The sequence below is a fragment of the Crinia signifera genome, chromosome 2, assembly GCF_055691185.1.
Source record: "Crinia signifera chromosome 2, ASM5569118v1, whole genome shotgun sequence".
Taxonomy (NCBI): Eukaryota; Metazoa; Chordata; class Amphibia; order Anura; family Myobatrachidae; genus Crinia; species Crinia signifera.
The window spans coordinates 277,206,334-277,233,531 of record NC_139218.1 but is presented as its reverse complement, the minus strand read 5'-3'; the positions used below and the strand labels follow the sequence as shown (position 1 = coordinate 277,233,531).

Genomic DNA, 27,198 nt, shown 5'->3' with positions numbered 1-27,198 from the left:
CATGGAGTCACATAGCTTAGAGTTACACATGAACAAAGCACACTAAGGTAAAGTGCATCAAATAGTACAATTTACAGCAGAATACAGCACAGAATACAGCACAGTATACAGCAGCCACTAGTGCAACTGGAGTCTCTGGACAAAGCACATCTAATGATTCTGTAGTCTTATACAGCAGCAAATACAGCAGAGTACAGCGCAGTAAAGCAGTGTGCAGCATGCATACACTCACTTTACAGAGCACAGCCACTTGTTAGTCTGGAGTCTCAGCACATCCAATACAGCAGAGTACAGCAGCATACAGCAGTGTGCAGCATGTCCCCATCAGGGGGCCCTAAACCAGGGTTGCCGACCCTCCCGGAATTCCCGGGAGTCTCCCGAAAATTGGGTCCCCCTCCCGGTCCCCCGGAAGGGTGGGCAACCCTCCCAGAATCTGGGGGACCCCCCTGAACCCCCCGAATCGCGGCATGTAAATGCCGCAATCCGCGGGTCTCAGAGGAGGGGGCGGGGCTAAACTGGCACAATCGCGTCATTTTAGCCCCTCCCCCTCCATGGAGATCAGTCATTTCTACTATTTCCCGTAGTGGGGGCGGGGCTTAATGACGTCACCGTCAAGCCCCACCCCCCGATCGGGTAAGGACAGTCTCCTCTCCGGGCTTCTCCCGGAGAGGAGCATTAAAAAGTCGGCAACCCTGCCCTAAACATCAAACTTGTGAGGGCCCCTGTCATGCTGCGCCAGCTTGGTCCCCTTGGAAACACTGCACAAGGATTACGTACACCATAATGCCTATTACATATTATGCCACGTACCTTAATGCCTATTACACATTATGCCATACACCTGTCCATTATATTATACCACACACTGTAATGTTTATAACATATTATGCCACATAAGTGCTGCTTACCTACATGATTGATGCCAGTGGTAACATGCTCATTGCCAGGGGTTACATGCTCATTGCCAGGGGTTACATGCTCATTAAAAGGGGTTACATTCTTGTTGCCAGGGGTTTCCTGCTCAATATTAGGGGTTACATGCTCCTTGAAAGGGCTTTAATGCTTGTTGCCATCGCAGTTGTAGTTAATATGCTGTATATTACTAGAAGAGTACTGCACACAGTATGGCATGTGCACTATATGTGTAACCAGTGACACCGCTGCACCTGTGGAACTCCAAGTCCAATCACGAAGAGCCTGACAGTCCTGGCTGACCACAGCACCACAGCACTATACGCACTATAAGCCTCCTGTTTAAGCTGCTAACATAAGGAATATATGACAGTCAGCAGGAATGTGGCAGCCTATGTAACTGCAATGTCCTTGTTAACAGAGATGTCTATGGTCAATGCTACAAGTACATCTGCCCCTGTGGATCCCCCCCTCCCCCTCCTCTGCTACTGCTACCTTGTCCTCCGCACTCACACAGCTCAGCATGGACTCAGCAGCAGCCACAGCACATTCATTCTCAGTGATATTTAAATTTCCCACATTCCAGCAAAGAGAATCTAGGCGCTACCATGAAGATACAGAGGCACTCTAACCGTCCGCAGGACAGACTGGTCGCCGGGTGCACACAGGGCAGCGGGCGGGGGGCGGAGAGGGGCATGGGGCGGTCCTTTAGCATATGGGAACGCCCAGTGTTTCATGGGCGTTTCATGGGTACGCTGGGCATGCCTAATGCTAATGAGGCCATGACGCGGGTGCGGGGAGTGCGCACCTGACATCACCAGATGACACTGCTGCACATGAAACTGCATAGAAGGTACATTCCTGATGACACAATTTGTGTCATCAATGAAAACCAATGCATTATGACTGACATGACTAATCCACGACGTAGTACCGGTGGAGAAGTAAATTATATTCTTATGTGACGCTCACAGTGACCCTGTTCTAAGACCGTGATGGAAAGAAGGTGCACAGGGGACATGTGTTACCCTACCCACCAGAATGCAGTCTCTGACTGACACATTGGTGTAAACCTTCAGAACGATGCCGATATAACTTGAGATGTCACATGAACATTTTTTTGTTCTTTAAAGGAAATGCCCCATATCACATTGGCAGAATAACTGACTGTTACCCACCTTGACAAGAAGTCAGGGAAAGCCAAGCGTATTGGATAACCATGCCGTATTATCTTCACCATGTCCAACACTCCGGTGTATTGAAGCTGCGCAGACACATAGAAATGATCAAACGTTTCAGCCAGCTTAGAACTGTTTGGCTTGATACAGTGCATAATGTGCGGAGTGCTGCCTTGTAGCTTCCCAATCAGCTCGGTCAGTGATTTCTGCAGAGGAAAGACAATGGGGGGTTTGTTCACCACATATGCATTATTAAACAAGAAAGCTGTTAGTGTTCACAAGTTCTTTATGGTCTATCACCACCAGTGAGATGATCCAAATTAGCATCATGTTAATAACGCAGAGAAAATGTTGAATCCTTTAGTAGGATATTGCACTTACCCTGAGTTGCCTTGTCACAGTAGTAGGACCTCCTCGCTCCAGCTTCTGAAGGAATGAAGAAGATCCTTTCTTTTTTAACAACTGTTTAGAAAAAAATTATTGTGAGACTGTCATGGGATAGACTCCGCTGCAGCAATGTGGTAGGTTTTTATTCTCTTATGAATTAGCAACAAGTGAACATATGGTAAACGTATTTGTGCCATATAACATACTGAATACATGACTTATGTTTAAACGGGATGCGGTCATTTGGTCTACTGCATTATGGTCGACAGTCATTAGGTCGAATCCATTAGGTCGACATGCTAAAAGGTCGACATGACTCTAGGTCGACATGGGAAAAGGTCAACATGATTCTAGTTCGAAAGGTCATTAGTTCGACAGGTCATTAGTTCGACAAGGTCATTAGTTCGACATTGTCTATGTCGACATTCACAAGGTCGACATGGAGTTTTTCACTGTTTTTTGAGCCAACATGTGCCGACAGGCGGTATTTCATGCCCTACCATCCACTAAGGCGTGGTGGGAGAATAAAATAGTGTGCCGAGCGTAGCGAGGCACCGTGCCCGACGCATAGCGAGCGCAGCGAGCGATGCGAGGGGATGCAGTGCACTTTAAACTGTGTCCATGTCGACTGTGTTGACATTCAGGTAAAAAAACAGTGAAAAACCCCATGTCGACCTTGTGAATGTCGACATAGACAATGTCGAACTAATGACCTTGTCGAACTAATGACCTGTCGAACTAATGACCTTTCGACCTAGAATCATGTCGACCTTTTCCCATGTCGACCTAGAGTCATGTCGACCTTTTAGCATGTCGACCTAATGGATTCGACCTAATGACTTTCTACCATAATGCAATAGACTAAATGATCCCAACCCGTTTAAACTAGCCATTCTTTGCCATTTCTTAAAAATAAAACACTAAATTATAGCATGAAACACCATATCGAACTCAGCATAAGGACAGAAACAATGTTATTTGTGGGTGCAATTTATTCCTCATAAATTACGTTCAGTTTGCTGCAATCCCTGTATTAGCCATTGCGTGTTTACATATTACTGCATTCAAAATGATTTGTTATAAGAATATTAAACTAAAGAATCCTCCCTAATGCATCTTAAACACACTTAAAAAGCATACACTCTGTAATATGCATATTTGCAAAGGGCCAATCAGAAGCAGTATGCTACTGCCAACAACCACCATCATCATACACTTCTTGCACCTGCCCTAGACGACCAACAAATAGTATGTCTTCCCAAGGCGTAGATAACCTTTCCCCCCTCTGGTTGCATAAACTGTTTGTTGTAACTTTTTATATACAAATATACTTAAAATATATATATATATTTTATGTAATATCCATTTTACATCCAAATCCCATCATCTCCTTGCGCTGGAATGCGGCTCAACCAAATGGCTTAACTAGAACTTTGTGGGCCCCATAGCGGCCCCATAGCAAAGTTTTGGGAAAGGCCCCCCACACACCATTGTCACTACAATGCCTGTTAAGGGTCAGAAAAAAGAGTGAGGGGAGTGACAAAGGCCGGGAAGTCTTAAAGTAGAAATGTGGTAAAAACCCAGCAATCTCTAAAGCACTATAGCCCCCTCTGGCATGGCTTCACTGTGGAGAGTAATGCCATTACCCACATAGAAGCCTATGGTTTTCTCTCTGCAGCGCTGAGTTCAGGGGCCTTATTCTAGTTCACTCTTTCTGACAAAATCCTTCTTAGATGGACAAAACCATGTGCACTGCAGGGGGGCAGATATAACATGTGCAGAGATAGTTAGATTTGGGTGGGGTTTTACTTCAAAGTGAGATCTATATTGCAGTGTAAAAGTAAAGCAGACAGTATTTTCCCTGCACAGAAACAAAATAACTCACCCAAATCTAATTCTCTCTGCACATTTTACATCTGCCCCCCTGCAGTGCACATGGTTTTGTCCATCTAAGAAGGATTTTGTCAGAAAGAGTGAACTAGAATAAGGGCCCAGGTCTGCACAAGTCGAGGCAGTGGCAGGGATCGCAAAGGATAGCTCTTATCGGAAGAGCTGCCCTCTGCATCACTCATTGCAAAATGTATGTTAGTACATGCGATGAGCATTTTGGCATTTGGTGGTAGGATATATCATTACTGCTTGGTACATCCCGCCCCAAGAGAGTGTTAGGGAAAGATCAACAAAAAAAGGAGGAGTGAGAGATTGATTGAAAGGTGCTCAGGGAGAGAGAGATGGCTTTGTGGAAAAAGATGAAATGAGAGAAAGACATAGGGTGTCATCAGGGCTGCCGAGAGTGGGAGGTACAGTTTACCCGGGCCCAGGCCTGTCAAGGGGGCCCAGGTCTGGGCACACACACAGTTTTTAAAATTTTGGTGGTGAGTGCACCGGGTCTGTGCACCGGAGTCAGCTGTTTAGCAGTGGCGGCAGGAGCGCAGACGTGGGGGGGGGGGGGGTGTGGGGGAAGCAGGATCACAGAGGTCCTTCTGAGTAGCATTCCGCTCTCTGGCTCCAGGGCCTGCTGAGAGCCCACCAGGTGACTCAAGAGTTTACCGTGGCTCAGCGACAGGAGGATACTTTGGGTAGGTAGTCCCTGGGTGCTGGGAGGAGCTGGGTCAGAGAGAGGCCTTGTCCCCTGGGAGTACCACCCACTCCACAGCATCCGTCTCGCCCCGCGCCAGTGCCATGTCTCCAGCCCAGTAGTCCCAGACCTGGTACCCCACCCATGTCCAGGTAACTGTGTTCCAAGGTGGAAGGTGGGTGGCTGGGTTCTCTGTATCTGCTGCCTCCCAGCATGGCGCTGGGGATGAGATCCAACTCTGGAAGTCACCATGTAACCCCTGGCAGAACATGTACTGTAACTCTATGGCAACAAGCTTGCTAACCCCTAGCAGAGCATGTATCACCTGGCAGAGCATTTATCCCCTGGCAGAGCATATAACTCTATGGCAACAAGCATGTTAATCCCTGGCAGATCATGTATTCCCTGGCAGAGAATGTTAACCCCTTGCAGAGCATGTAAACCCATGGCAGCAAGCATGTTAACCCCTGGTATCAACCATGAAACCCATAGCAATGAGCATTTAGGTAAGCGGAACTTATGTGGCATAATATGTGCGGAGTTATATGTAATAGGCATTACAGTGTGTGGCATAATATGTAATGAGCATTACGATGTGTGGCATAACGTGTGATGGCCATTACAGCATGTGGTAAAATACTATGAAGTAAAATACTTCATAGACATTACGGTGTATGGCATAATGTGTACTGGGTGTGGTATATCATGTAACGGGCATTATGACATGTGGTATAATATGTAATGGGTGTGTGACATATGTAATAGGCATTACGGTGTAAATTTTTGGTGCACGCCGAAGGCCACCTTGGTAAAAGTGGCGTAACAATGGGTCCACCAGTGCCGGCAGAGTGTGCAGGGAGCTCCATCCATGGGGGCTCAGGGAAGTTGTTGTACCGGGGCCCAGGATTACTCTTGGCGGCCCTGGGTGTCATAGAGAGAAAGGGGAGGAGCAAGAGAGAGAAGGAGGTGTGTGAGCAGGAGTAAGACAATGTCAGAGAAAGTGAGAGTGTCATGGAGAGAAAGGAGAAGGGACAGGGGCAGAGAGAGGGGTCGGGGAACAGAGAGAGGGGACAGAGGGAGATAGAGGGGACAAGGGAAGAGAGAGGAGACAGGGGAAGAGAGAGGGGGCAGGGGAAGAGAGAGGACATAGAGAGAGAGGGGCGGGAGAGAGGGAACAGGGGAGAGAGAGAGATGGAACATGGGTAGAGAGAGTGGCAGGAGGAGAGAGAGAGGCAGGAGGACAGAGAGGGGCAGGAGAAGAGAGAGGGGCAGGAGAAGAGAGAGGGGCAGGAGAAGAGAGAGGGTAAGAGGAGACAGAGAGGGCCAGTGACAGAAAGAGATAGGGGGACAAGGGGAAAGAAAGAGAAAGGGCACATGGGACAGAGAGAGGTGAGAGGGGCAAGTTTTGCAAGTATACTTACCTTCTGCCTGCCCCCCTACCTTCCACCAGCTTAAAGATAACATCTGCATGCAATCCTTCCCTGTTAGCCTAACCCTAACCTCCCTACGGCAGCATCCTAACCCTGCCGCCCCCATCAGCCTAACCCTCTCTTCCCACAGTTTAACCCTAAGCTTCCACCCTTGTGCCTAAACCTAATAAAATTATCTGATTGTACACTGCTGTTTAGTATGCTGAGGATAATAATACATGACCTCAGCATTGGTTGTTCTTACCTTACTGACTTCCAAGATTTTTTTGGTCTCACCACTTGAAGTGACTGATGTCTTTTTAAAAAGTAAGGCTGCTTTGGGTCCTCTGAGTCTCAGTGGAGGATATGGGGGCACAAGTGATCCTGTCTGTGTCAGTTTAGACTGAAACATCTGGTTAACTACAATATTTTCACTGGCTGTAAATAAATATATATATATAATTAATAATAAGTTACAGTAGAACATGCAATTAATAGTCAATCAGGTCATACAGAAGCATTCATATTTACCCAGGTTAAGTGGCTATGTAGATGAGTAACCCAAGTTGTCTGACCCAGGATGCATTTACAGCATTGTGAACATCGGAAGCCAAATCGCATGCAAATTGCATGCTTTTTAGGGCTTGCGAGCCCAATGTGCTCCAGTGTGAGCGCATATCGGCAGCCAGATAAAGAGGGCAGGCATCACTATATAGTGCAGATCTGCACTATATAGTGTAAATTGCCGTGAGATGGGAGTCCCGATGCGATCTGATCGCGTCAGGACTCGCATCTCACGGCAGTATCTGCCCTGTGTACACACCTTTAGTCCATTTAGGAGTGAAAAGTGATGTACTGTATGTGGCAGATGGGCACAGAATAAGAATAACATTTTGCTTTATAGTACAAATATTATGGGTGTGGTTTCACTCACATACAATGCCTAGGCCGACAGCAAAAGGTCAACACTGAAAAAATGTTGACACAAGCAAAAAGTTTGCTCCGGTTTCCTCCCACAATCAATCAAACAAAAATATACTGGCAGGTTAATTGGCTCCTTGAAAAATTAACCCTAGAATGTCTGTGTGTGCGTGTACATGTGGTAGGGAATACAGATTGTAAGCTCCACTGGGGCAGGGACTGATGTGACTGTTCAAATATTCTCTGTAAAGCACTGCAGAATATGCGTGCGCTATATAAGAAACTATTAATAAATAAATAATAATAAAGGTCTTTGGGTCACAGTTCTACTTTAAAAGGGTACATTTTAAAAAAAAAACTATTACCATTTGTATACATAGTGGAATGCAAGACTCCAGTGTAAAAGAAAACCAAACATATAAAAAAAATAAGAATTGTGAGTTTCAATATTGATGTGCCTATGTATAATACATACATGATAACCCAAGAAGCATTAATTAAATTGGTAAACCTTTATAAACTTGGAGCTTGAAATGCAATGCAGGCAGTACATTTAGGTCCTATTAGCTGATTATGCATACTGTATAAACCGTAGGTTATTGGCTTATTTTACATAAACCGTCTGCTCAGATGTATCCGGAAAATATGAAATGGAGGCAAATACTTAACAGCACTTTCAAATAAACACAAATGCTGAGCTGCTCTATTATTTAGCATTGCAAATTACTAACTGCTGATATTATCCTTCAATTTATTTTATGCACTACATTGACTGCACACATTGCTGTGTTTTACTTAGCTATTACTGCAGTTGTTGTATATTTATTTATTTATTAACAGTTTCTTATATAGCGCATTCATATTCCGCAACGCTTTACAGAGAATATTTGACCATTCACACCAGTCCCTGCCCCAGTGGAGCTTACAATCTATATTCCCTACCACATGTACACGCACACACAGACATTCTAGGGTTAATTTGTTGGGCACCAAGTAGCCTACCAGTATATTTTTGGATTATGGGAGGAAACCGGAGTACCCAGAGGAATCCCACGCAAGTACGGGGACAAAATATACAAACGTCGCACAGTTAGAGCCATGGTGGGAATTGAACCCATGACCTCAGTGCTGTGAAGCAGTAAAGCTAACCATTACACATCCGTACTGCCCCATTATATTTGTAGATAATACCTAAAGCTCTAGCAGATTTCTGTATAGAACCGTAGGTTTGTGTTTATAATGATTTCTGTATTATTAGAATAATACGATCATATCATAATTATGTTCTTGAATTTGAGCTCAAAGTATAAAGATTCCCATTTCTTTATTTATTTATTTTATGTACTCTACGACTATAGGAATGTCATACACGTTTTATGTGTCCTGCTTGTTTCCTGATCTCCATGTTTGACTCTGATATAATAAGCATGTCCCTAAAATAAATACAACATAATCCCAATCCATATGACCTAATCAGTGCTGTAGAGCCCAGGCATAAAACATACAGGTCCAATTAGCACCTGTCATAAAATGACATCCATTGACTGACTACTCGCTATGCTGTGCATTGAAGGTACAGTAGCTGAGTTGGAGGTCAGCTATGCAAGACATTAGAGAACAGTAAGGACTCATAAGCAGAGCGGCTCATATTGATTACGGTGATCAATATTCACTGTTCTGGAGAAGAAATTTGCAAATCAATACATTTACAGCTAATATTTATACATAATTATTACCTATATAGTCAATATGACTTCACAGGAAAATAAAGTCAGTGGTGTAGCTATGTGCCACGGTGCCCAGAGCAAGGGCGTGTTTCGTGCCCTTCCCCACCCCGATTTGTAGTAGGCGGGCTCTTGTGCATATAGCCCCCCCTCCCCCTCTGGGCATATAAATCCTCTTCCCCCCTTCCCACTGCATAACAGCCCCCCAATTGAAATCTCTCCTCTGGGCAAACAACTATCCACCCCGACCCTCTCTGCATTAAAAAACACTTCCCTGCTGAGCATCTCATACCATCGCCGATGGACATTTGAAATATGGCACTGTGTAGTGAGCCAGTTGGAGCTCAAGGTCTGGCAGCCAATCGCTAACTGCAGCTGCCAGTCCGTGAGCTCTGATAGGCTGGTGGGCAATAGCCTAATTTCAAATGTCCATCGGTGCTGAGTTGAGCCCCTCAGCAGCCAAGGAGCTGAACACACCACACAGAGCCAAGATGGCGGTGAATGGCCATGTGCTGCTCCTCCCCAGGACCCAGTGCTCTTTGATCAGGCCCTGGCCCCCTCCCTGTAATATAATGATTATATAACTGCCCCCTCCCTTTAGTAATATTTACAGCCCCCTCATAATATTCCCAGACACCCCCTTATATATATAAATACATATACACATACATATTTACAGACGGCAGCAGGCAGGAGATGCCCAACCTGGGGTGAAGAGCAGGAGTTAGGCAGCAACGCAGTACACAGCAGCCTGCCGACTGGGGACAGCCACCATCAGAAGCAGGTTAAATACTGGCAGCCAGGCAGGGTGAGTGGCAGGATACAGACTACAGACCCTGCCCTGCAGCTGGAGGAGCAGGGAAAGGGAGCAGGGAAAGGACCAAAGACACAGCTCGGGACCAATGAGACATATGCTTGCCCACTTGCTCTGATCCCCAGCATCAGTAGCCACGTGTAGGCACACAGGGCTTCCCTCCTCTCACACATAACAGCGGGTGTTGGGCGGCTATCAGCCGCAGACGCTGTTGTGAGTGCGCAAGTGGATCTGGAGTTGCTGCCAGCAATTGCTGTGCTGAGAGCCGTCTGATCCCCGCTGTTACTGCGCCCCCGCCCCCATCCTGCTGCCGGTCCTGGACAGTGCCGCGGATTGAATCCACGCACACTCACCGCATCCTCCCCTTGGACCACCGCCGCTTCCCTTCTCCACCTGGGACGCCCGCTGGACTTTAAGTAAGGGGGAGCCAACGAGCAGGGCGGGGGAGCGGGCGGCAGAGTGCATAAATTAAGAGGACAGTTTTTGGAAAGAGTCTTGTTGGAGGGTCTGGTTCTCACGCTGCTAATAGTGAATTCTAACTAAAAGATAACAAGAATTACCATATATACTCGAGTATAAGCCGAGTTTTTCAGCCCTTTTTTTTTCTTGCTGAAAAAGCCCCCCTCGGCTTATACTTGAGTCAGTGGCTTTTAACATAGGCGCGGCTACGCCAACATGGCCGCCGGCCTCCTGCACTGCGGACATGTCTACTGCAGGAGGCCTGATCGCTACAGAGTGGAGCCGGGTAAGGCCATGGAGTAAGTCATCGTCGGATGGCCGGATGCAGGAGTAGGTCAGCCTGTTGTATCCTGTGCAGGGGGAGCAGCCTGTGGTGTCCTGTGCAGGGGGAGCAGCCTGTGGTGTCCTGTTATTATGCAGGGGGAGCATCCTGTGGTGTCCTGGTATTATTATGCAGGGGTAGCAGTCTGTGGTGTCCTGGTATTATTATACAGGGAAATTGACCTGTAGCTTTTGCATTTCCCACCCTAGGCTTATACTCGAGTCAATAAGTTTTTTTATTTTTGTGGTAAAATTAGGTGCCTCGGCTTATATTCGGGCTAAGTTACACTCGAGTATATACAGTATGCTATTTTGAAAAAGAACTACGGTACTTGTGAGTTATCCGGGCTGCCGATTTTGTCCTTAAGTTTGGTTAACTTAAGGACACCCGACCGACGCGATGCCCACGATTTAGCTCCAAATCGGGGGCATCGCGTCGGTCGTGGCCGTTATAAGGGGCCGCGACGCGATGCCCCCGATTTCCCATAGACAGTAATGTTAAAAGACACGATATCGGGGGCATCGCGTCGGTCGTGGCCGTTATAAGGGGCCGCGACGCGATGCCCACGATTTCCCATAGACAGTAATGTTAAAAGACACGATGGACCCGATTTACCATAGACAGTAATGTTAAAAGACGCGATGGACCCGATTTCCCATAGACAGCAATGTTAAAATAAAATTACAATGTGAAATTGGGCAATATGTTTAAAAAAAATGTTTCATGGCCCCCCACCACCGTTAACGCCACCCCGCTATTGACGCCAACCCGAAGCGTGGCGAGCGCAGCGAGCCCGCGAGGGGCGGCGGTACGCGTCCTCCGACCTTTTCATGCCCTACTATCCACTAGGGCGTGGAGTGAGAATAGAATAGTGTGGCGAGCGCAGCGAGCCACCGAGCCCGAAGCGTGGCGAGCGCAGCGAGCCCCGCGAGGGGACGCGGACACCTGTGAAGCCCGCAAGGGCACGCGGATACCTGTGAAGGTGTCCGCGTCCCCTCGCGGGGCTCGCTGCGCTCGCCACGCTTCGGGCTCGGTGGCTCGCTGCGCTCGCCACACTATTCTATTCTCACTCCACGCCCTAGTGGATAGTAGGGCATGAAAAGGTCGGAGGACGCGTATCGCCGCCCCTCGCGGGCTCGCTGCGCTCGCCACGCTTCGGGTTGGCGTCAATAGCGGGGTGGCGTTAACGGTGGTGGGGGGGCCATGAAACATTTTTTTTAAAAACATATTGGCCAATTTCACATTGTAATTTTATTTTAACATTGCTGTCTATGGGAAATCGGGTCCATCGCGTCTTTTAACATTACTGTCTATGGGAAATCGTGTCGGAAATCGGGTCCATCGTGTCTTTTAACATTACTGTCTATGGGAAATCGTGGGCATCGCGTCGCGGCTCCTTATAACGGCCACGACCGACGCGATGCCCACGATTTCGGGCGCGATGAAAAAATCGGCAGCCCGGATAACTCACAAGTACCAGAACTACCACAGCTTCATGAATGGACTACAAAACCAATATAACTATTGGTCTTGGCAACATATTACCTAGCTAGTATCTGATGCATGTTTGTAAAATCATAAGTGCACACAAAATGAGTGCATTTACCCATATGCAGAGTTGTTGCATCTTGAGATGTAATCCAATCCTGGCTAGTCTCTACAATGAGTATAGTCTAGTCATCATCATCAATGCAGATTTGGCCTTGTGTATGTTGGCTTATGTCCACTTCTATATAGATCATATTATGTCACTATGCCTTCGCTCAACTCTGCCTAGGTGACAAAGAACCATTACATTTCTAGTCTGCCTCTGATTATAAGTGTAGATAAAAAATAAATGGTACTGCTTTCCTAGCACGGCGCCCGTCTCATTGATTGTATGCCTTAAGTTTAAGGTACTTAAGGCACACAATCAATGCGAAGGACCAGTTTTTTAAATCTCATGGATCTTATGCATTTATGAGATGCATGAGATCCATGAGATCCATGAGATCCATGAGATAAAAAATCGTGAGCCCCCAATAACCATTGTTAACGCCACCAGCACTATCAACACCAACCCGAAGCATGGCGAGTGCAGCGAGCCCGCGAGGGGCGGCTGTACGCGTCCTCCGACCTTTTCATACCCCACCCTTCACGTCAGCGTGGAGTTGATTATATATAGTGTGGCGAGCCCAGCGAGCCACCGAGCCCGAAGCGTGGCGAGCGCAGCGAGCCCCGCGAGGGGCCGCGGACTACTTTACATGTATTCTGCGTCCAATCGCCACGCTTCGGGCTCGGTGGCTCGCTGCGCTCGCCACACTATATAATATCAACTCCACGCTGACGTGGATAGTGGAGGCATGAAAAGGTCGGAGGACGCGTACCGCCGCTGCTCGCCACGCTTTGGGTTGGCGTCAATAGTGGGGTGGCGTTAACAGGGGGGGGGGCATTTCACCCATGAGGGGGGTTAGCAATTAAAATTGGGGTTTTGGGGCCTTTTTACATTGATTCCAATGTAAAAATCTTGTCGATTGCATCGATTGCATCATCTCATGCATCTTATGCCGCACAAACACATAAGATGCATGAGATGCTTGAGATATCAGCCCCACACATACAATCTAGATCGTGGGCGCCGTGCTAGGAAAGCAGTACCAAATAAATACATACAGTACGTCAGGTGTGCGTTTGTGAGCTGCTGGCCATGCCCTCAGGCCCTTTGTCTCTGTGATTAGATGCTCTGCGCATGCACACAGGTCTTGTCACCATTGATCTACTACAGTAAGCTCAGCAAGGGACAGAGGACACACACAGGCACACACACACTGCTGTCACATGAAATCACTAGGGGGGTATGGGATAATATGGTGAGCCTATGTATAATATGACGTGTAAGATGGTAGTGTCAACCTAATTATGTGCTGTCATTATGTAAATCCTGCACAATGCTCCAACAAACATTGTTACAGGAGAAAAAATATACAAATTCCAAATAATTTAGCATGTGATCCAAAAGTGACCTTTGGTTTTGAACTGATTTTCGTTACTATTGCCAGCATTGTGCATTCCCAACTAAGCACACAAACATATGGATTATAGCGCACAAGCTCGAGACAAAAAATGTACAAAATAGTGAAGACATCCCCTCACAATTTGACTGACAGGAGTGTCAGAAAGAACACAGGTGTACCCAGGCATTTTAAGGGAGGGTGTGTGACATCAGCACTAGGGCCCTTATTCAGATCTGATAGCAGTACAAATTTGTTCTCAAAATGGGCAAAACCACGTGCACTGCAGGTGGGGCAGATGTAACATGTGCAAAGAGCGTTAGATATGCTTCAATTATATGAAATAGAATGCAACTTACTTTTCATGGCAAACAGAAGATTTTGTGACATTACATCTTTATTTTTTTCAATTGCTCCTGAAATATCATATGTCACCTAAGGAAAAAAAAATCTCATATTAAGAATAGTAAAGTCTCCTATAAGTAATAATATATTAGCCATATATATATATAAATACAGTGAAATGTGCATGTTCACATCCCAATAAAGACTGACCTGACCTCAGAGAGGGAGGGGAACCCAGCCCTCAGTTATGTGCTTGCAGTGTGCAATGTGAGGGCTGGAGGGAGGGCAGGCAGTACACATGACAGCCATTAAGAATCAGCCTGAATCATATTGGCTATGCTGTCACAGTGACAGCCTACGGAGACAGCTGCAAATTCAGCTAGCCATGAATGCTTTAATATGGCATAGTTAGCCACTAAGAATCAGCCTAATTCTTATTGGTTGTGGCAGAACGTCAGTCATGGTCAACTGGTCGCATGTACATGGTTGACCAGTCAATCACGAGGAACAATTTGGCCACCTCTGTCATAGAACATCAGAGTTTTCAAATAATGCCCCTTTCAGACCGCACTAAAAAACTGGTATTTTGCTGATTTTTAACCATTTTACAACGGGAAACTGTGTAGTCTGAAAGGTCCATAGTGAATTTACCGTTTTTAAAATAACTGGTATTTTAAAATGGTAAGAAAGCAGGGTCCTACCCGTTTCAGACCCGTTTTTTTTTTTTGCTGTCTGAACAGGTCTGCAACGGTACCCAGGCAGCAGTGAGCACTATTGGTCCCGCTGGAACCAGCGCAGTGCATATTTAATGAGCGGGACCACTCAATACATATGTGCATATGTAATTAGGCGCTCATTACATATGAACATATGTAATGAGTGGTCCTGCTCGTTAAATATGCACTGCGCTGGTCCGCTCAGAGTGAGACCAGCTGATGCTCAGACCCCCTACCCTAGATACTGGCTGATTATTTCTCAGCCACGCATGACAATCACTAAATCACCCATTGCATAGTCCTGCATTCCTGTACAGTTGAGTTCATCTGCTGCTTTCACACCGCAAACCTGCTATAGACCCGGTATTTACATGCGGTGTGAAAGGGGTTAAACTTGTTTTGACCCGTTTTAACAAACATTTTAAATACCGGGTCTAAGCAGGTTTTGCGGTGTGAAAGCAGCATAAATGTTCAAAGTGAGTGACAATTAACAAAGAATATGGACCACTGCAGTCCACTCTTATCAACAATAATTACAATGTCCTTCTTCTACTACCTTGTATAAACTATGTGAAAACTGCATAACTAAGATTCAGAGAGAAAAAGTTGTGAATTACTATTATCTGTGGTTAACTAGGCATGATTATCCGTTTTCTTTTACCAAATTGTTATGTATGGCATTTAAGGGTATACAAATGCCGGAGCTACCCATCCCTATCACTATACAAAGATAGGAAATGTATATGTTGAATTGAACATGTTCCTGGCGACACACTTCAAACTATATAGTTAACCCTGTCCATCGGCCATAGGTCACCTTCTTCCAATCCACTTTTATGGTGAGATGCTTTGCTTCTGAAATATGCTTATTTATTTCAAACTACAAAAGTTGCAAATTATAATGATATTGCCTGATTGTATTGTATAGGTTTCAGATAACCATATGAGACTAAAATGCTTCAATGTAAGGTTTTATCCCAAGACACTGTAGTAAAGGCATAGTCAGTACAATTACAATCTATGTGTCCAATCTATCTGGTAGAAACAAAAATCTGGAAATGTACAGTATGAGAGCATATGATGTTCAATCATTTGCTCCCAAATTTGCTCATAAATTCCCAAACATTTGCTCCCAAATTCAAAGTTTGGGAGCAAATGGTTGACTGTCAACCATTTGATTGGACAGATAAATCCATAGGTGTGTACCCAGCATTAATGTGCCTTGAGGACCATGGTTGAGAATGCCTGCTCTAGAGAATGATCAGTTCCTTGTCAATATGCAGGATTATCCAAAATTAGAACAAGTAAAATCAAGGAGATTTTTTGTGAACTCAGACAGCGCTGAGTTAGATGTTTTATACTCCAAAATATGTTTTCTATATTCCAAAATACTGAATATACTTTAAAATTTTTAAAAATAAAAGTGTTCTTATATTAAAAAGATATCCATAGATGTACTTGAACAAACAATAAAAAGTTGATGATGAGACAATTACACACATCAAGAAATCCACTGGTTGGACTTCCAAGGCTTACATACTGTATCACAACTGGAGTTGTACGGGGGAATTGCTAAAGCTTTTAAAAATAAAATTCATTATGTTTCCCATAGCAACCAATCAGAATATTTCAATGATGGGGGCGGATAAATGATAAACAGAATCTGATTGGTTTGCTATGGGCATCATTTCAAATATTTAGTAAATGTACCCCTTACAGAGCAGTATATATATTTGTGTTTGTCTGACGAAGACTTTATGTAAGAATGCCAAGGTTGGGAACTGCATAATTTCTGGGCCTCTATAGTTAGGAATAAACAGAGAAGGAAATGTTTAAGCAGGATTCAATAAAAACTCATTCTCAATGCAGGTGAGGAGCGCTAAATTACACATTGGGATAGCTGGGTGGCTTAGAAGTCCAATTGTAAACTTTTGTTTGTGAGACCTCACTCTTCTTCAGGTGTATGTAGGAAATGTAATCCCACCAGCCAGCACTGATGACGTGAGTAACTTCCAGCTGAAGGGTAAGAAGATCTTTTGATAGAACCTCAACTGGAGTCAACTAAAATACATACAACAGTCTCAGTAGATTATTCATTTTAACTGTGTGCACTCAGTATGGCCCTTATTCTGGTTGGTGCGGTAATATCCGCGTGTGTTCGTGCCGCCGATGTTTTGTGTCTGCGCATGTGCAGAGGCGTCTCTGAGACGTCTCTGCGCATGTGCGAGCGGGGCGTACGGCCAAATTCCGCATGAAATGTGAACACATTTGGTGTAGGGCGTGAAGGGCTATTTGGGCTCATTACCATATGCATACGCCCCGCGTTTCATGGGCGTTCCCATGCAAACGCTGGGCGTACGTATGGTATTGCAGTCGTGACGCACGTGTAGGGGGCGGACATATGACATCGCCGGATGTCAGCTGCCCGCCCAGATCCCTGCTTTTGCACGGAGAAATGCCCGTGTGGTCTGAGGTTGCGGGAGCTGGTGGACCACTCGGTCCTGCATTTGATGGTCTGCGACCATCGAATGATGGGGGAGGTTCCCTGAGATGGAGGAGGCGTATTCCATGAGAAATACACATGCGGTCTGTTCGGACAGCTTCTTACCGTGTACGGACGGAGTTGGCGATTTGTATGGAAGGCGGGGTTTCGGACGCACGGTCCTGGCCGCATATTCAGATCCGGCCGCACCGATCAGAATAAGGGCCTATATCCATGAGAGAAACAAAGGGCGAAATGTAATAAGGTGCGAAAATAAGAAAGTCAGAGGATATTATGAGAGTTTTCATTTTTTTAAAGCTGCAATTAATGGCAAAATCAACCTGGTTTTGCAGTGTAAATGATTGGTGCTTTAAAAAAATGAGAAAGCTCTCCCAAAATCCTCTCACTTTCTGATTCTCACACCCTATTATATTTGGCCAAAAGTGTACATTTGTTTATTTGTTGTTTTTCAAATCAGAGTTTATGCCCCTAACAATACTGCATTAATTCCAGAGTAAAGTTTGTCATACATTCTTGTGAGGGATACAGTACCTTCAAGTACCTTAGACAGCACTTCTTTGACATTTGAGATTTAAGAGATGGTGAAAGAATGATGTCAAGCAATTTGGTCTTTCCTTTGTTAAACTTATAATTGGAATCTCAGAACTGAAGGCAATTGTCTGCTCAAGATTAGCAAAAAGATATAAGAGGTTTTGCCACAGTAAAGAGGATGTTTTTCATGTACAGTACAAAGGAACCATTTAATTTGGAAAGACCAACTTTACCAGATAAATATGGATTGTTTCTTACTTTGAAAGCAAAAAGCTGCCTAATTAGTACAAAGATGAGCATGGGAAAAAGACAAACCTTGAAAGACTGTAAAACTTTATTTATCTATAAGGCGCAGGCTCAGAAGCTATGGCACCTGCTTTCCTCTTAGTGGGCCAGATGTATTAAGCTTCACAAAGTGATAAAATGGAGAGTGATAAACAGCCAGCCAATCAGCTCATACCTGTCATTTTTCAAACCCAGCCTGTAACATGACAGGTAGGTTTTCAAACCCAGCCTGTACATGACAGGTAGGTTTGTTTATCACTCTCAAATGTATCACTTTTTTAAACTTGATACATCTGGCCCAGTGTGAGATGAAAAAATGTTATTGGCTAAACTAATAAGACCTACTGACCAAGTTGACCTGGTCTACAGAATTACCAGTGCCTATGAGTATGCAATCCCTTTCACTAGGATGCATATATAAGATTGTACACTCATAGCCACTAGAACGTGGTAAGGACATCATATTGGCACATCCTTCCAAAGCCTAGCTATTAAATGAGTGAAGTGCAGAACTGGAAGCTTCACATTCTATAAGAGCACAGAAGCCCAGAAAGACATCACCCAGCTTGCTAGGCTTCTATGGGATAAATAGTAGTCCAAACAAGGCATCCTTTTAACTGAAAAGACCAGAACAAGGCAGCCAGTAGGACCAATATCAGTAGCAAGTTCCCAGGCATGTTCTATTTGCAACTCCTATAACAAGTCTTCACTGATACACTTCAATTCCATACTTTCTCTGAAACATGTCTCCCACTTCCCTACTGCAAGTAATTGCAGCATAGGCCACTTTTCCCTTCCGTACTCACAAGCACCCCATATGCCACACTCCCTCCCCTCTGCTGTCACACCAGACACCCAATACTGCAACTATCTGCAGATTTCTCCTTGTCTTTCTTTTGGTACTGCGCTACTACCTGCTTTTGCTATACTATTTTCAATTCTACTGCTGACTAGATGACATGATGACTTATTATCTGACTTGATGCCAACAATACTGTAAGTTATTTAAAGAAAGCGTTTAAAGTGGAAGATAGAGATGAAGTAACTCTAATGACATTCATACAATTAGCAAGTACCAAACAACAGTAAGCTTTCTTATGTGCACCACCAATAACTAAGTTAGTGGACATGCCAGGTATTACCTCATTTTTATGTCAATGCAAAAATACAAAAATAACCTCTGAAATTCTGCAGAAGGGTGCCAGTGAGTCAGTAATTCTACCACCGCACAGGATAAATGTTAAATGCTATGTGTGCGTTAACCACTCAACCATAATTTTCCCTGCAGTTTGTGGAATAGTTTTTTTTTCTCTGAGGGGGGGGGGGTTGCAGTGCTAGGATTGTGGACTTTTGTTTAACAGGGAACCTTTGGAAACTTTTTAATCACTAGCAGAACATTTACTGGAACTTTGGGTAGTTCCAGTAGGAAGGATTTGGAGCCTTCAAGTCCAAAAAGCATTTCAAGACTTATTTTAGCATATTTAGCATATTCGGTGAACATTTCCAAACAGTTTTATATAGAATTCTACCAATTGTTTGTTCTTTCAGTTAATAAATTCATGTTTTAACGATAATACACTATGGCAGTGGTTCCCAAACTGTGTGCCGTGGCTCCCTGGGGTGCCTCGGGACACTTGCAGGGGTGCCACGGGTTTGTGGTCCAGGACCAATTCAAATTATTTATGATCAATTATTTATGGACAAAACCAGTGCTGGTGGCTGCCAATCATAAAATGTGTACAATCAGAACCAAATCCTGCCCTTTACCACATAACAGAACCTAAGAAACACATATAAATATAATCTACTTGATTGTATATATATTTTTTGGGCCTAGGGGTGCCGTGGAAAAATTCTAATACTCTAGGGTGCCGTGATTCGAAAAAGATTGGGAACCCCTGCACTATGGGCTAGATGTATCAAGCTTTAAAAAGTGATAAAGTGGAGAGTGAAAAACAACCAGCCAATCCGCTTCTAACTGACATTTTACCAACCCAGTCTGTAATGTGACAGTTAAGAGCATATTTGTTGGTTGTTTATCACTCTCCACTCTTGTGAAATGCACGTGAATTAAGGCACATCTAAGCTTCATTAAAGTAAGCTTACTACCTTATGTGCAGTGCCTCAATTTTCTTTGATGTACAGTACTGTACTGTAGCTCCCACCACTACAGACATTTGAAGTCCCATTGCAAACCTTAATACACAAATAAGATTTTTTTTCTCCTCTGGTTTTATTTTGATTACAAAAAAATCTGTAAATACCACATGACCATCATCAAAGTGAAACATTGTGAGTTATGTAACAGACTTCTTATTCTGGTTTGTGGTTATTTTGATCTTTGTTTTGTTTTCATTTTTAGATTTTTTTTTTTATTTAGATTTAGACTATATTATTATCTTATGTTTGCATTTTATACAGTGTATATATCAAATGTTTTTTCTTTTGTTGTCGCAATGGTTTTTTAAAAATATATATATTCTTTATTTTGTTTTTTCAAAGAAAAATAAAACCGCTACAGACATTTCAATCATGTAAAGATATACAGACCAATATATTATCATGGCAACATACAGCACTGTATTTGCGTCAGTACATTGAGGACAAGCATTTTAAATCATCCAAAGATACAATAGATTTTGTCATTGTATGTTAGAGAGGAACATCCTTGACATGTCTAGTCTGACGGAGCACTTAGAACATAATTCTTTGAAACTTTAGTGTCGTTACTATATTTACCGTATGTTAATGTAATTTTGATAGTTTTTGCAAATTGTAACACAAATATCTTGAAAATAATTTTTTGTAATCTAGGGAACTAAATGGCATTGTTGTTTATGTATTAATTCAGTTATACAATTGATTGGACTGCATTACTGTAAACCGTTCACATCTCACAGAAAACAGCATTACAGAGATTGCTTTAAAAAGATTACATGCAAATGAGTTTTGTTTAACAGCAGATTCCAAGAGAGCAAATTTAATTTTGATAGAAAGCATATATTTAGTAATTATAGCTTTCTGCACGAATAGCTGATAAAATGTGTTTAAGTTTTTATCCCAATTATGAAATACAAATACAGTACAAATTTCACTCAATTAATACATACAATACAGTACAGTAAGATATGGACAATTTGTTTAAAAAAAAAAAAAAAGAACAAAATTTATAATAAATATAGACAAACAATAATCAGTAAATATGTGCAACAAAACAAAATGGGCTACCAATGGAATAGAATAATTTGGAAGTTTCACCTTACTTCCCAATAAACTTGTCAATATAGTACACTGCTCAAAAATATGAAGGGAACACTAACATAACACATCCTAGATCTGAATGAATGAAATATTCTTATTAAATACTTTGTTCTTTACATAGTTGAATGTGCTGACAACAAAATCACACAAAAATTATCAATGGAAATCAAATTTATTAACCCATGGAAGTCTGGATTTGGAGTCACACTTAAAATGAAAGAGGAAAAACACCTTACAGGCTGATCCAACTTTGATGTAATGTCCTTAAAACAAATCAAAATGAGGCTCATTAGTGTGTGTAGCCTCCACATGCCTGTATGACCTCCCTACAATGCCTGGGCATGCTCCTGATGAGGTGGTGGATGGTCTCCTGAGGGATCTCCTCCCAGACCTGGCCTAAAGCAACTATGGTGAAATGGGGCTTTAATGGATTGAGCAAGACATGATGTCCCAGATGTGCTCAATTGGATTCATGTCTGGGAAACGGGCGGGCCAGTCCATAGCATCAATGCCTTTGCCTTGCAGGAACTGCTGACACACTCTAGCCACATGAGGTCTAGAATTGTCTTGCATTAGGAGGAACCCAGGGCCAACCGCACCAGCATATGGTCTCACAAAGGGTCTGAGGATCTCATCTTGGTACCTAATGGCAGTCAGGCTACCTCTGGCGAGCACATGGAGGGCTGTGTGGCCCCCAAAAGAAATGCCACCCCCCACCATTACTGACCCACTGCCAAACCGGTCATGCTGGAGGATGTTGCAGGCAGCAGAACGTTCTCCTTGGCGTGTTCAGACTCTGTCATGTCTGTCACATGTGCTCAGTGTGAACCTGTTTTCATCTGTGAAGAGCACAGGGCACCAGTGGCGAATTTGCCAATCTTGGTGTTCTCTGGCAAATGCAAACATCCGGCGTGGTGTTGTACTGTAAGCACAACCCCCACCTGTGGACGTCGGGCCCTCATACCACCCTCATGGAGTCTTTTTCTGACCGTTTGAGTAGACACATGCACATTTGTGGCCTTCTGGAGGTCATTTTTCAGGGCTCTGGCAGTGCTTCTCCTGTTCCTCCTTGCACAAAGGGGGAGGTAGCGGTCCTGCTGCTGGGTTGTTGCCCTCCTATGGCCTCCTCCACTTCTCCTGATGTACTGGCCTGTCTCCTGGTAGCGCCTTCATGCTCTGGACACTATGCTGACAGACACAGCAAACCTTCTTGCCACAGCTCGCATTGATGTGCCATCCTAGATGAGCTGCACTACCTGAGCCACTTCTGGGGGTTGTAGACTCCATCTCATGATACCACTAGACTGAAAGCACCTCCAGCTTTCAAAAGTGACCAAAACTTCAGCCAGAAAGCATAGGAGCTGAGAACTGGTCTGTGGTCATCACCTGCAGAACAACTTTATTGGGGGTGTCTTGCTAATTGCCTATAATTTCCACCTGCACAACAGCATGTGAAATTGATTGTCAATCAGTTTTGCTTCATAAGTGGACAGTTTGATTTCACAGAAACTTGGAGTTACATTGTGTTGTTTAAGTGTTCCCTTTATTTTTTTCGAGCAATGTATAATTGTAACAAGCAAGCTTCTGAGGAAAAACATGGAAGGTTCGAAACACGTCAAGCAAAGTGATTGATTTAAAGGAATCTGGGGGTCAATAGGATGAGAGATTCAGAAAGTGAGAGATTTGGTAAGAAATCTCCAGTTTTTTAAAGCGCCAATCATTTACACTGCAAAATCAAACTGGTTTTGCAGTGTAAATGATTGCCGCCTTACAAAAAAACCTAGAGATTTCTTACCAAATCTCTCACATTCTGCATCTTTCATCCTATTAAATGCCCCCCCCCCCCCCCCCCCCCCCCCGGGGTATGATCTCTGGGCTTCAAGTGTGAGGATTCTTGGTGTCCAGGACCTGATTCCAGCCTCCTAGGGGGAACATTTCCACATTGAGCTATATCTCACTCATGGAGTTCTCACTGTTGTGGTAGAAATGCTTGTTAATTTTAACTAAATGTGAGTGCATTGTATAAATAAATGGATCCGTTTACACAACGGTATTGCACTAGTGCATATTTTTCTCTGTTTGCTTTTATAAGGGCCAGATGTATCAAGCTTCAAAAGTGATAAAATGGAGAGCGATAAACAGCCAGCCAATCAGCTCCTATCTGCCATGTCACAGGCTGGGTTTGAAAAATAACAGGCAGGAGCTGATTAGCTGGCTGTTTATCACTCTCCGTTTTATCACTTTTTGAAGCTTGATACATCTGGCCCTAAGCCTTTATACAAAGGAATAAGGTGGAGCTACATATGAAAATTGTTGGTTCTCCAGAGTACATAAAAAACATTGCAAGATCCCTGTTGAACGTCTGGAATAACATCATACATTAACTGGCTGTACTTTTATGTAGACTAAATAAAAAGTAAGACGTTTATTGAATTTATTTATGTTTACATATCAACATGCTGAGTGTCTACTTGGGACAATTATAATATATTGACAAATTAAATTATTTACATATAAAAATTCTCCACTTAATTTGATTGTTTGCTCAAATAAACAGCATACTCTTACAGTTTTATTTATTTATGTTTTTCATTTAATGCAAAAAGTGTCTGTCAACTGTTGATCTTGTACTTGGGGCTCATGCTGAGTTGATATTTTGCACAAAAATACAGATGCAAAATGTAGCCATAAACAAAAAAATATATATATGAATTTTGCATAGGTTACAGACAAGGGGGAATAATAAGAAGTGCCCAGCTGACATGCTTTGTGTATGCCAAAATTTTTAATCCTGAGAATTTTGCGGGCCACTTGAAATGACAGCACGGGCCGCAATTGGCCCCCGGGCCGGACTTTGGACATGCCTGCACTAAGCCAATCAGAATCTGTGTTGATAAACCTCCTCCTCATCGCATTTTGTACCAGTGGTTAATTGCCCACAGTGATAACAACTACTGACAGGAGCATTTTGTCCCTTTTCTGTGGAGTGCATAAAACATGTTTGCATCAACATGGACTCACTGTACTCTACTGTATATACGTATATGTTTGTTCATCTATCATCTGTGTTCCTCTCTAAAAGCAAAATGTGTATGAATCGGCATAAGTGATTTAGGTACACAGAAAATAATAAGCACAGCGCTCAACAAAAAGTGTGCTTACCCCAGCTGTAAGTAAGCAACTATAAGTATTTTATGTAAAATGATATGCAATATACAAAACTAGAAATTTAAGTCAAAATAATATCTGATCATTGTATCCCATTCCCCTCAGCCAGAAAGTTCTGCTGACCTTCACTTTTCACATGAGGCAGATCTGAAGCTGGAAAACCTTGCTTCTTCATGGTCTATTCAGTGTGTAATATGTAGCTGGCTAGCTGCAATGTACCTCTCTTTCACAAGGAGAGTTATTGTTGCTTAAAAGAGGGGACACAGATTTCTTCCCTGTGATTGGCCAAGTGGTGTTATGCCAATAGGAAGCGGTGAGGCTCCCATGCCTTAGAATGCATCAGGGACTTACATCCGCCTCAAGGCAGATATAGCTATTGGCATTAGCCTAGAGCTGAGAATAAAATGCTTTCCTAGCCACCCAATAGCTTTAGGCTATTCATTCAAGAAATAAAAGCTGTGACCATTTAACTCCATCCCTGGTGTCTGTGTTATTATTTCTATTGATAATGGTTGTTTATTGGTTTCATCTTCTCAAGCATCTAAAATAATAGCAGCTTATGCTGTACAAAAAGTTCTCCTCAAACATAACCATGTCCATGAGTAGTTCACCCTTAAATACATGACATCCTACAGCTTTCAGGAAGGCTGCATTAACTAGCACTGCTTCAATATTGTACATTTCTAAGCATATAGGGCATGAACCAAGATTGACACTTTACTTAGTAGCTCTGTAACCTGAGTTTGAATGTTGTGTATCGCATTTTTGGTACTGAATTGTTAGTTTGGCTTTACAATATGTCCTGAATCTCAGCCTTAGATGCGACTCAAAATATGATCACTTAATATTCTTAATTAAGTACTGTAATTGCTGCACTAATCACAATACTTCCTGAGACATGAGAACATAGTTATTGACTTAATTCCTCAGGGGTGCCTATAATAAATATTTCGGCTCCGTAGCACTTCCAAACCACCCTGATGCAGTAATATCACATTCCGTCAGCTCCGGTCTTAGTCTCATGTCATTGATTTAACTATGAAAGTATGTCACATAGAATTACGACTCATGTTAACTTGTTTAACAATCCCTCAAATGCATTCCAAGAAATGTTTAAAAATAACTTAAGCAACTATCCAAAGACAGAGACAAGGTTGAACTACAAATGTCTGGAATGTACCTTGTGATTGTCACAAGAGCCCAAGAATTATTAATCAACACTGCTCACAGACGTGGTAGAAAACTTAAAAAAACTCCTCAAGCTAGACATTTGCTGGCAATCATTTGTTTGAAAGTTAAAGGAAAACTACAATTAAGTTGTTAGCTGTACCTATAAAAAAGGACCAAGACATACATAAACATATTTAAAATGCTCAGATGTTTACACAAGTTATATTTTTCTTTTCTTGTTCAATTTCAATAGGAAGGAACACAAAGTGCGTACTGAAAACCAGGGTACTTTGTGCTTTGTAATGCAATATATTAACTCCACTCTAGGAATATCTAAAGTCATAATATTTGTGAGTGCACCTTAACTCGAGATAGTGGTCTCCCAGATTTAAAATACCACAATCCACATTCCCATGACTGGTTTAAGGCTTCTTGGCACCCTAGGCAAAACTTAAACCTACTATCCACTCCCCAACCCCACACTGCCACCAATAACCACTTTCCAGCCCTTCAAGTGAAAGGGTGGAGACAGCATCTGAAAAGTATCGCAGCAACCACCTGCATAAAGTGCAACAAGCACGTCTTCCTCATAAACATCCTTCATTTTGTGATAGGTAGACTTGAGGGTGCTCCCCCCCCCCCCCCAGATCCCGGCACCCTAGGCAGCTACCTGAAGCTGCCTAATGGTATAGCTGGCACGGCATTATCCCAGATATTAGGAAGTATAAGACAAACTTCCATATCTGGGAAGTGGTTATAATGGAGTGTGTCATGGTAAATTTTGCCACTAAGCCCCATCTAGGGCTGTGGTCATGATGATGCATATCACTGGCACCCTGGACCTCCAAAAGTGGAGAAACAGATTTAAGAAATTGCAGTTTTGAGTCTACTTTGGCTATGCTGGCTCTTATTCCTATAGTTTTCCTATCACTCCTCTTATTCCTACCATTTTATTATTTATCCTCACTTAAATAGCATCAACACATGCCTTTTAGTCCTTTCCCCAGCTTGCAATTGAATTGAAATATATTAAATATATAAAAGATTCACCATCTGTGTCTGGACATACAAATCTTTAGTAATGGAGAGAAGAAAAACACTCATTTTGTATGTGTGTGGAGCAGTAAAAATGTAATGCGGCGGCCATCTTTTTTCAAATGCTTTTTTATTATTAGTGCACATTAATGAGGTAACGTTACCTTTATAAATATCAATACACCTATCCATTGTTGCCTACCCTCCTGCATTCTGCAGGAGACTCCCTGAGATAGTAACAATGTCCCTGTTTCCCGGAAACGTCTGGAAACCTCCCTTATTTCCTCTAAACCACATTATTTTTTGGGAAAAAAAGAAATCAAAGACATATACATTTAAATGGATTATCAGTGGCATTCCCCTGCACAATGATCCTTATGGCTACATGCATTTTAAATAGTGTTTCTTGTGGCCACTTGTATGGAACCACTCATAAAATACACTATACCTATCAGTGTATTTTCTTCAACAAGTACAACAGATCTTGCTA

At 43.2% G+C, this 27,198-nt stretch overlaps 1 protein-coding gene across 4 annotated transcripts in view; it reads right to left on the bottom strand.

Annotated features, from left to right (window-relative positions):
• Positions 1 to 27,198, bottom strand: part of MYO16 (myosin XVI) — a 388,109-nt gene that overhangs the window by 82,331 nt on the left and 278,580 nt on the right. For all 4 annotated transcript variants that reach the window (XM_083168667.1, XM_083168668.1, XM_083168666.1 and 1 more), the window contains 4 exons: positions 14,054 to 14,129; positions 6,730 to 6,902; positions 2,472 to 2,552; positions 2,091 to 2,296 (listed from right to left, as the gene is read on the bottom strand). In XM_083168667.1, coding sequence (XP_083024793.1) covers positions 2,091 to 2,296; positions 2,472 to 2,552; positions 6,730 to 6,902; positions 14,054 to 14,129 — 536 coding nt within the window. The remainder of the gene's footprint in view (positions 1 to 2,090; positions 2,297 to 2,471; positions 2,553 to 6,729; positions 6,903 to 14,053; positions 14,130 to 27,198) is intronic.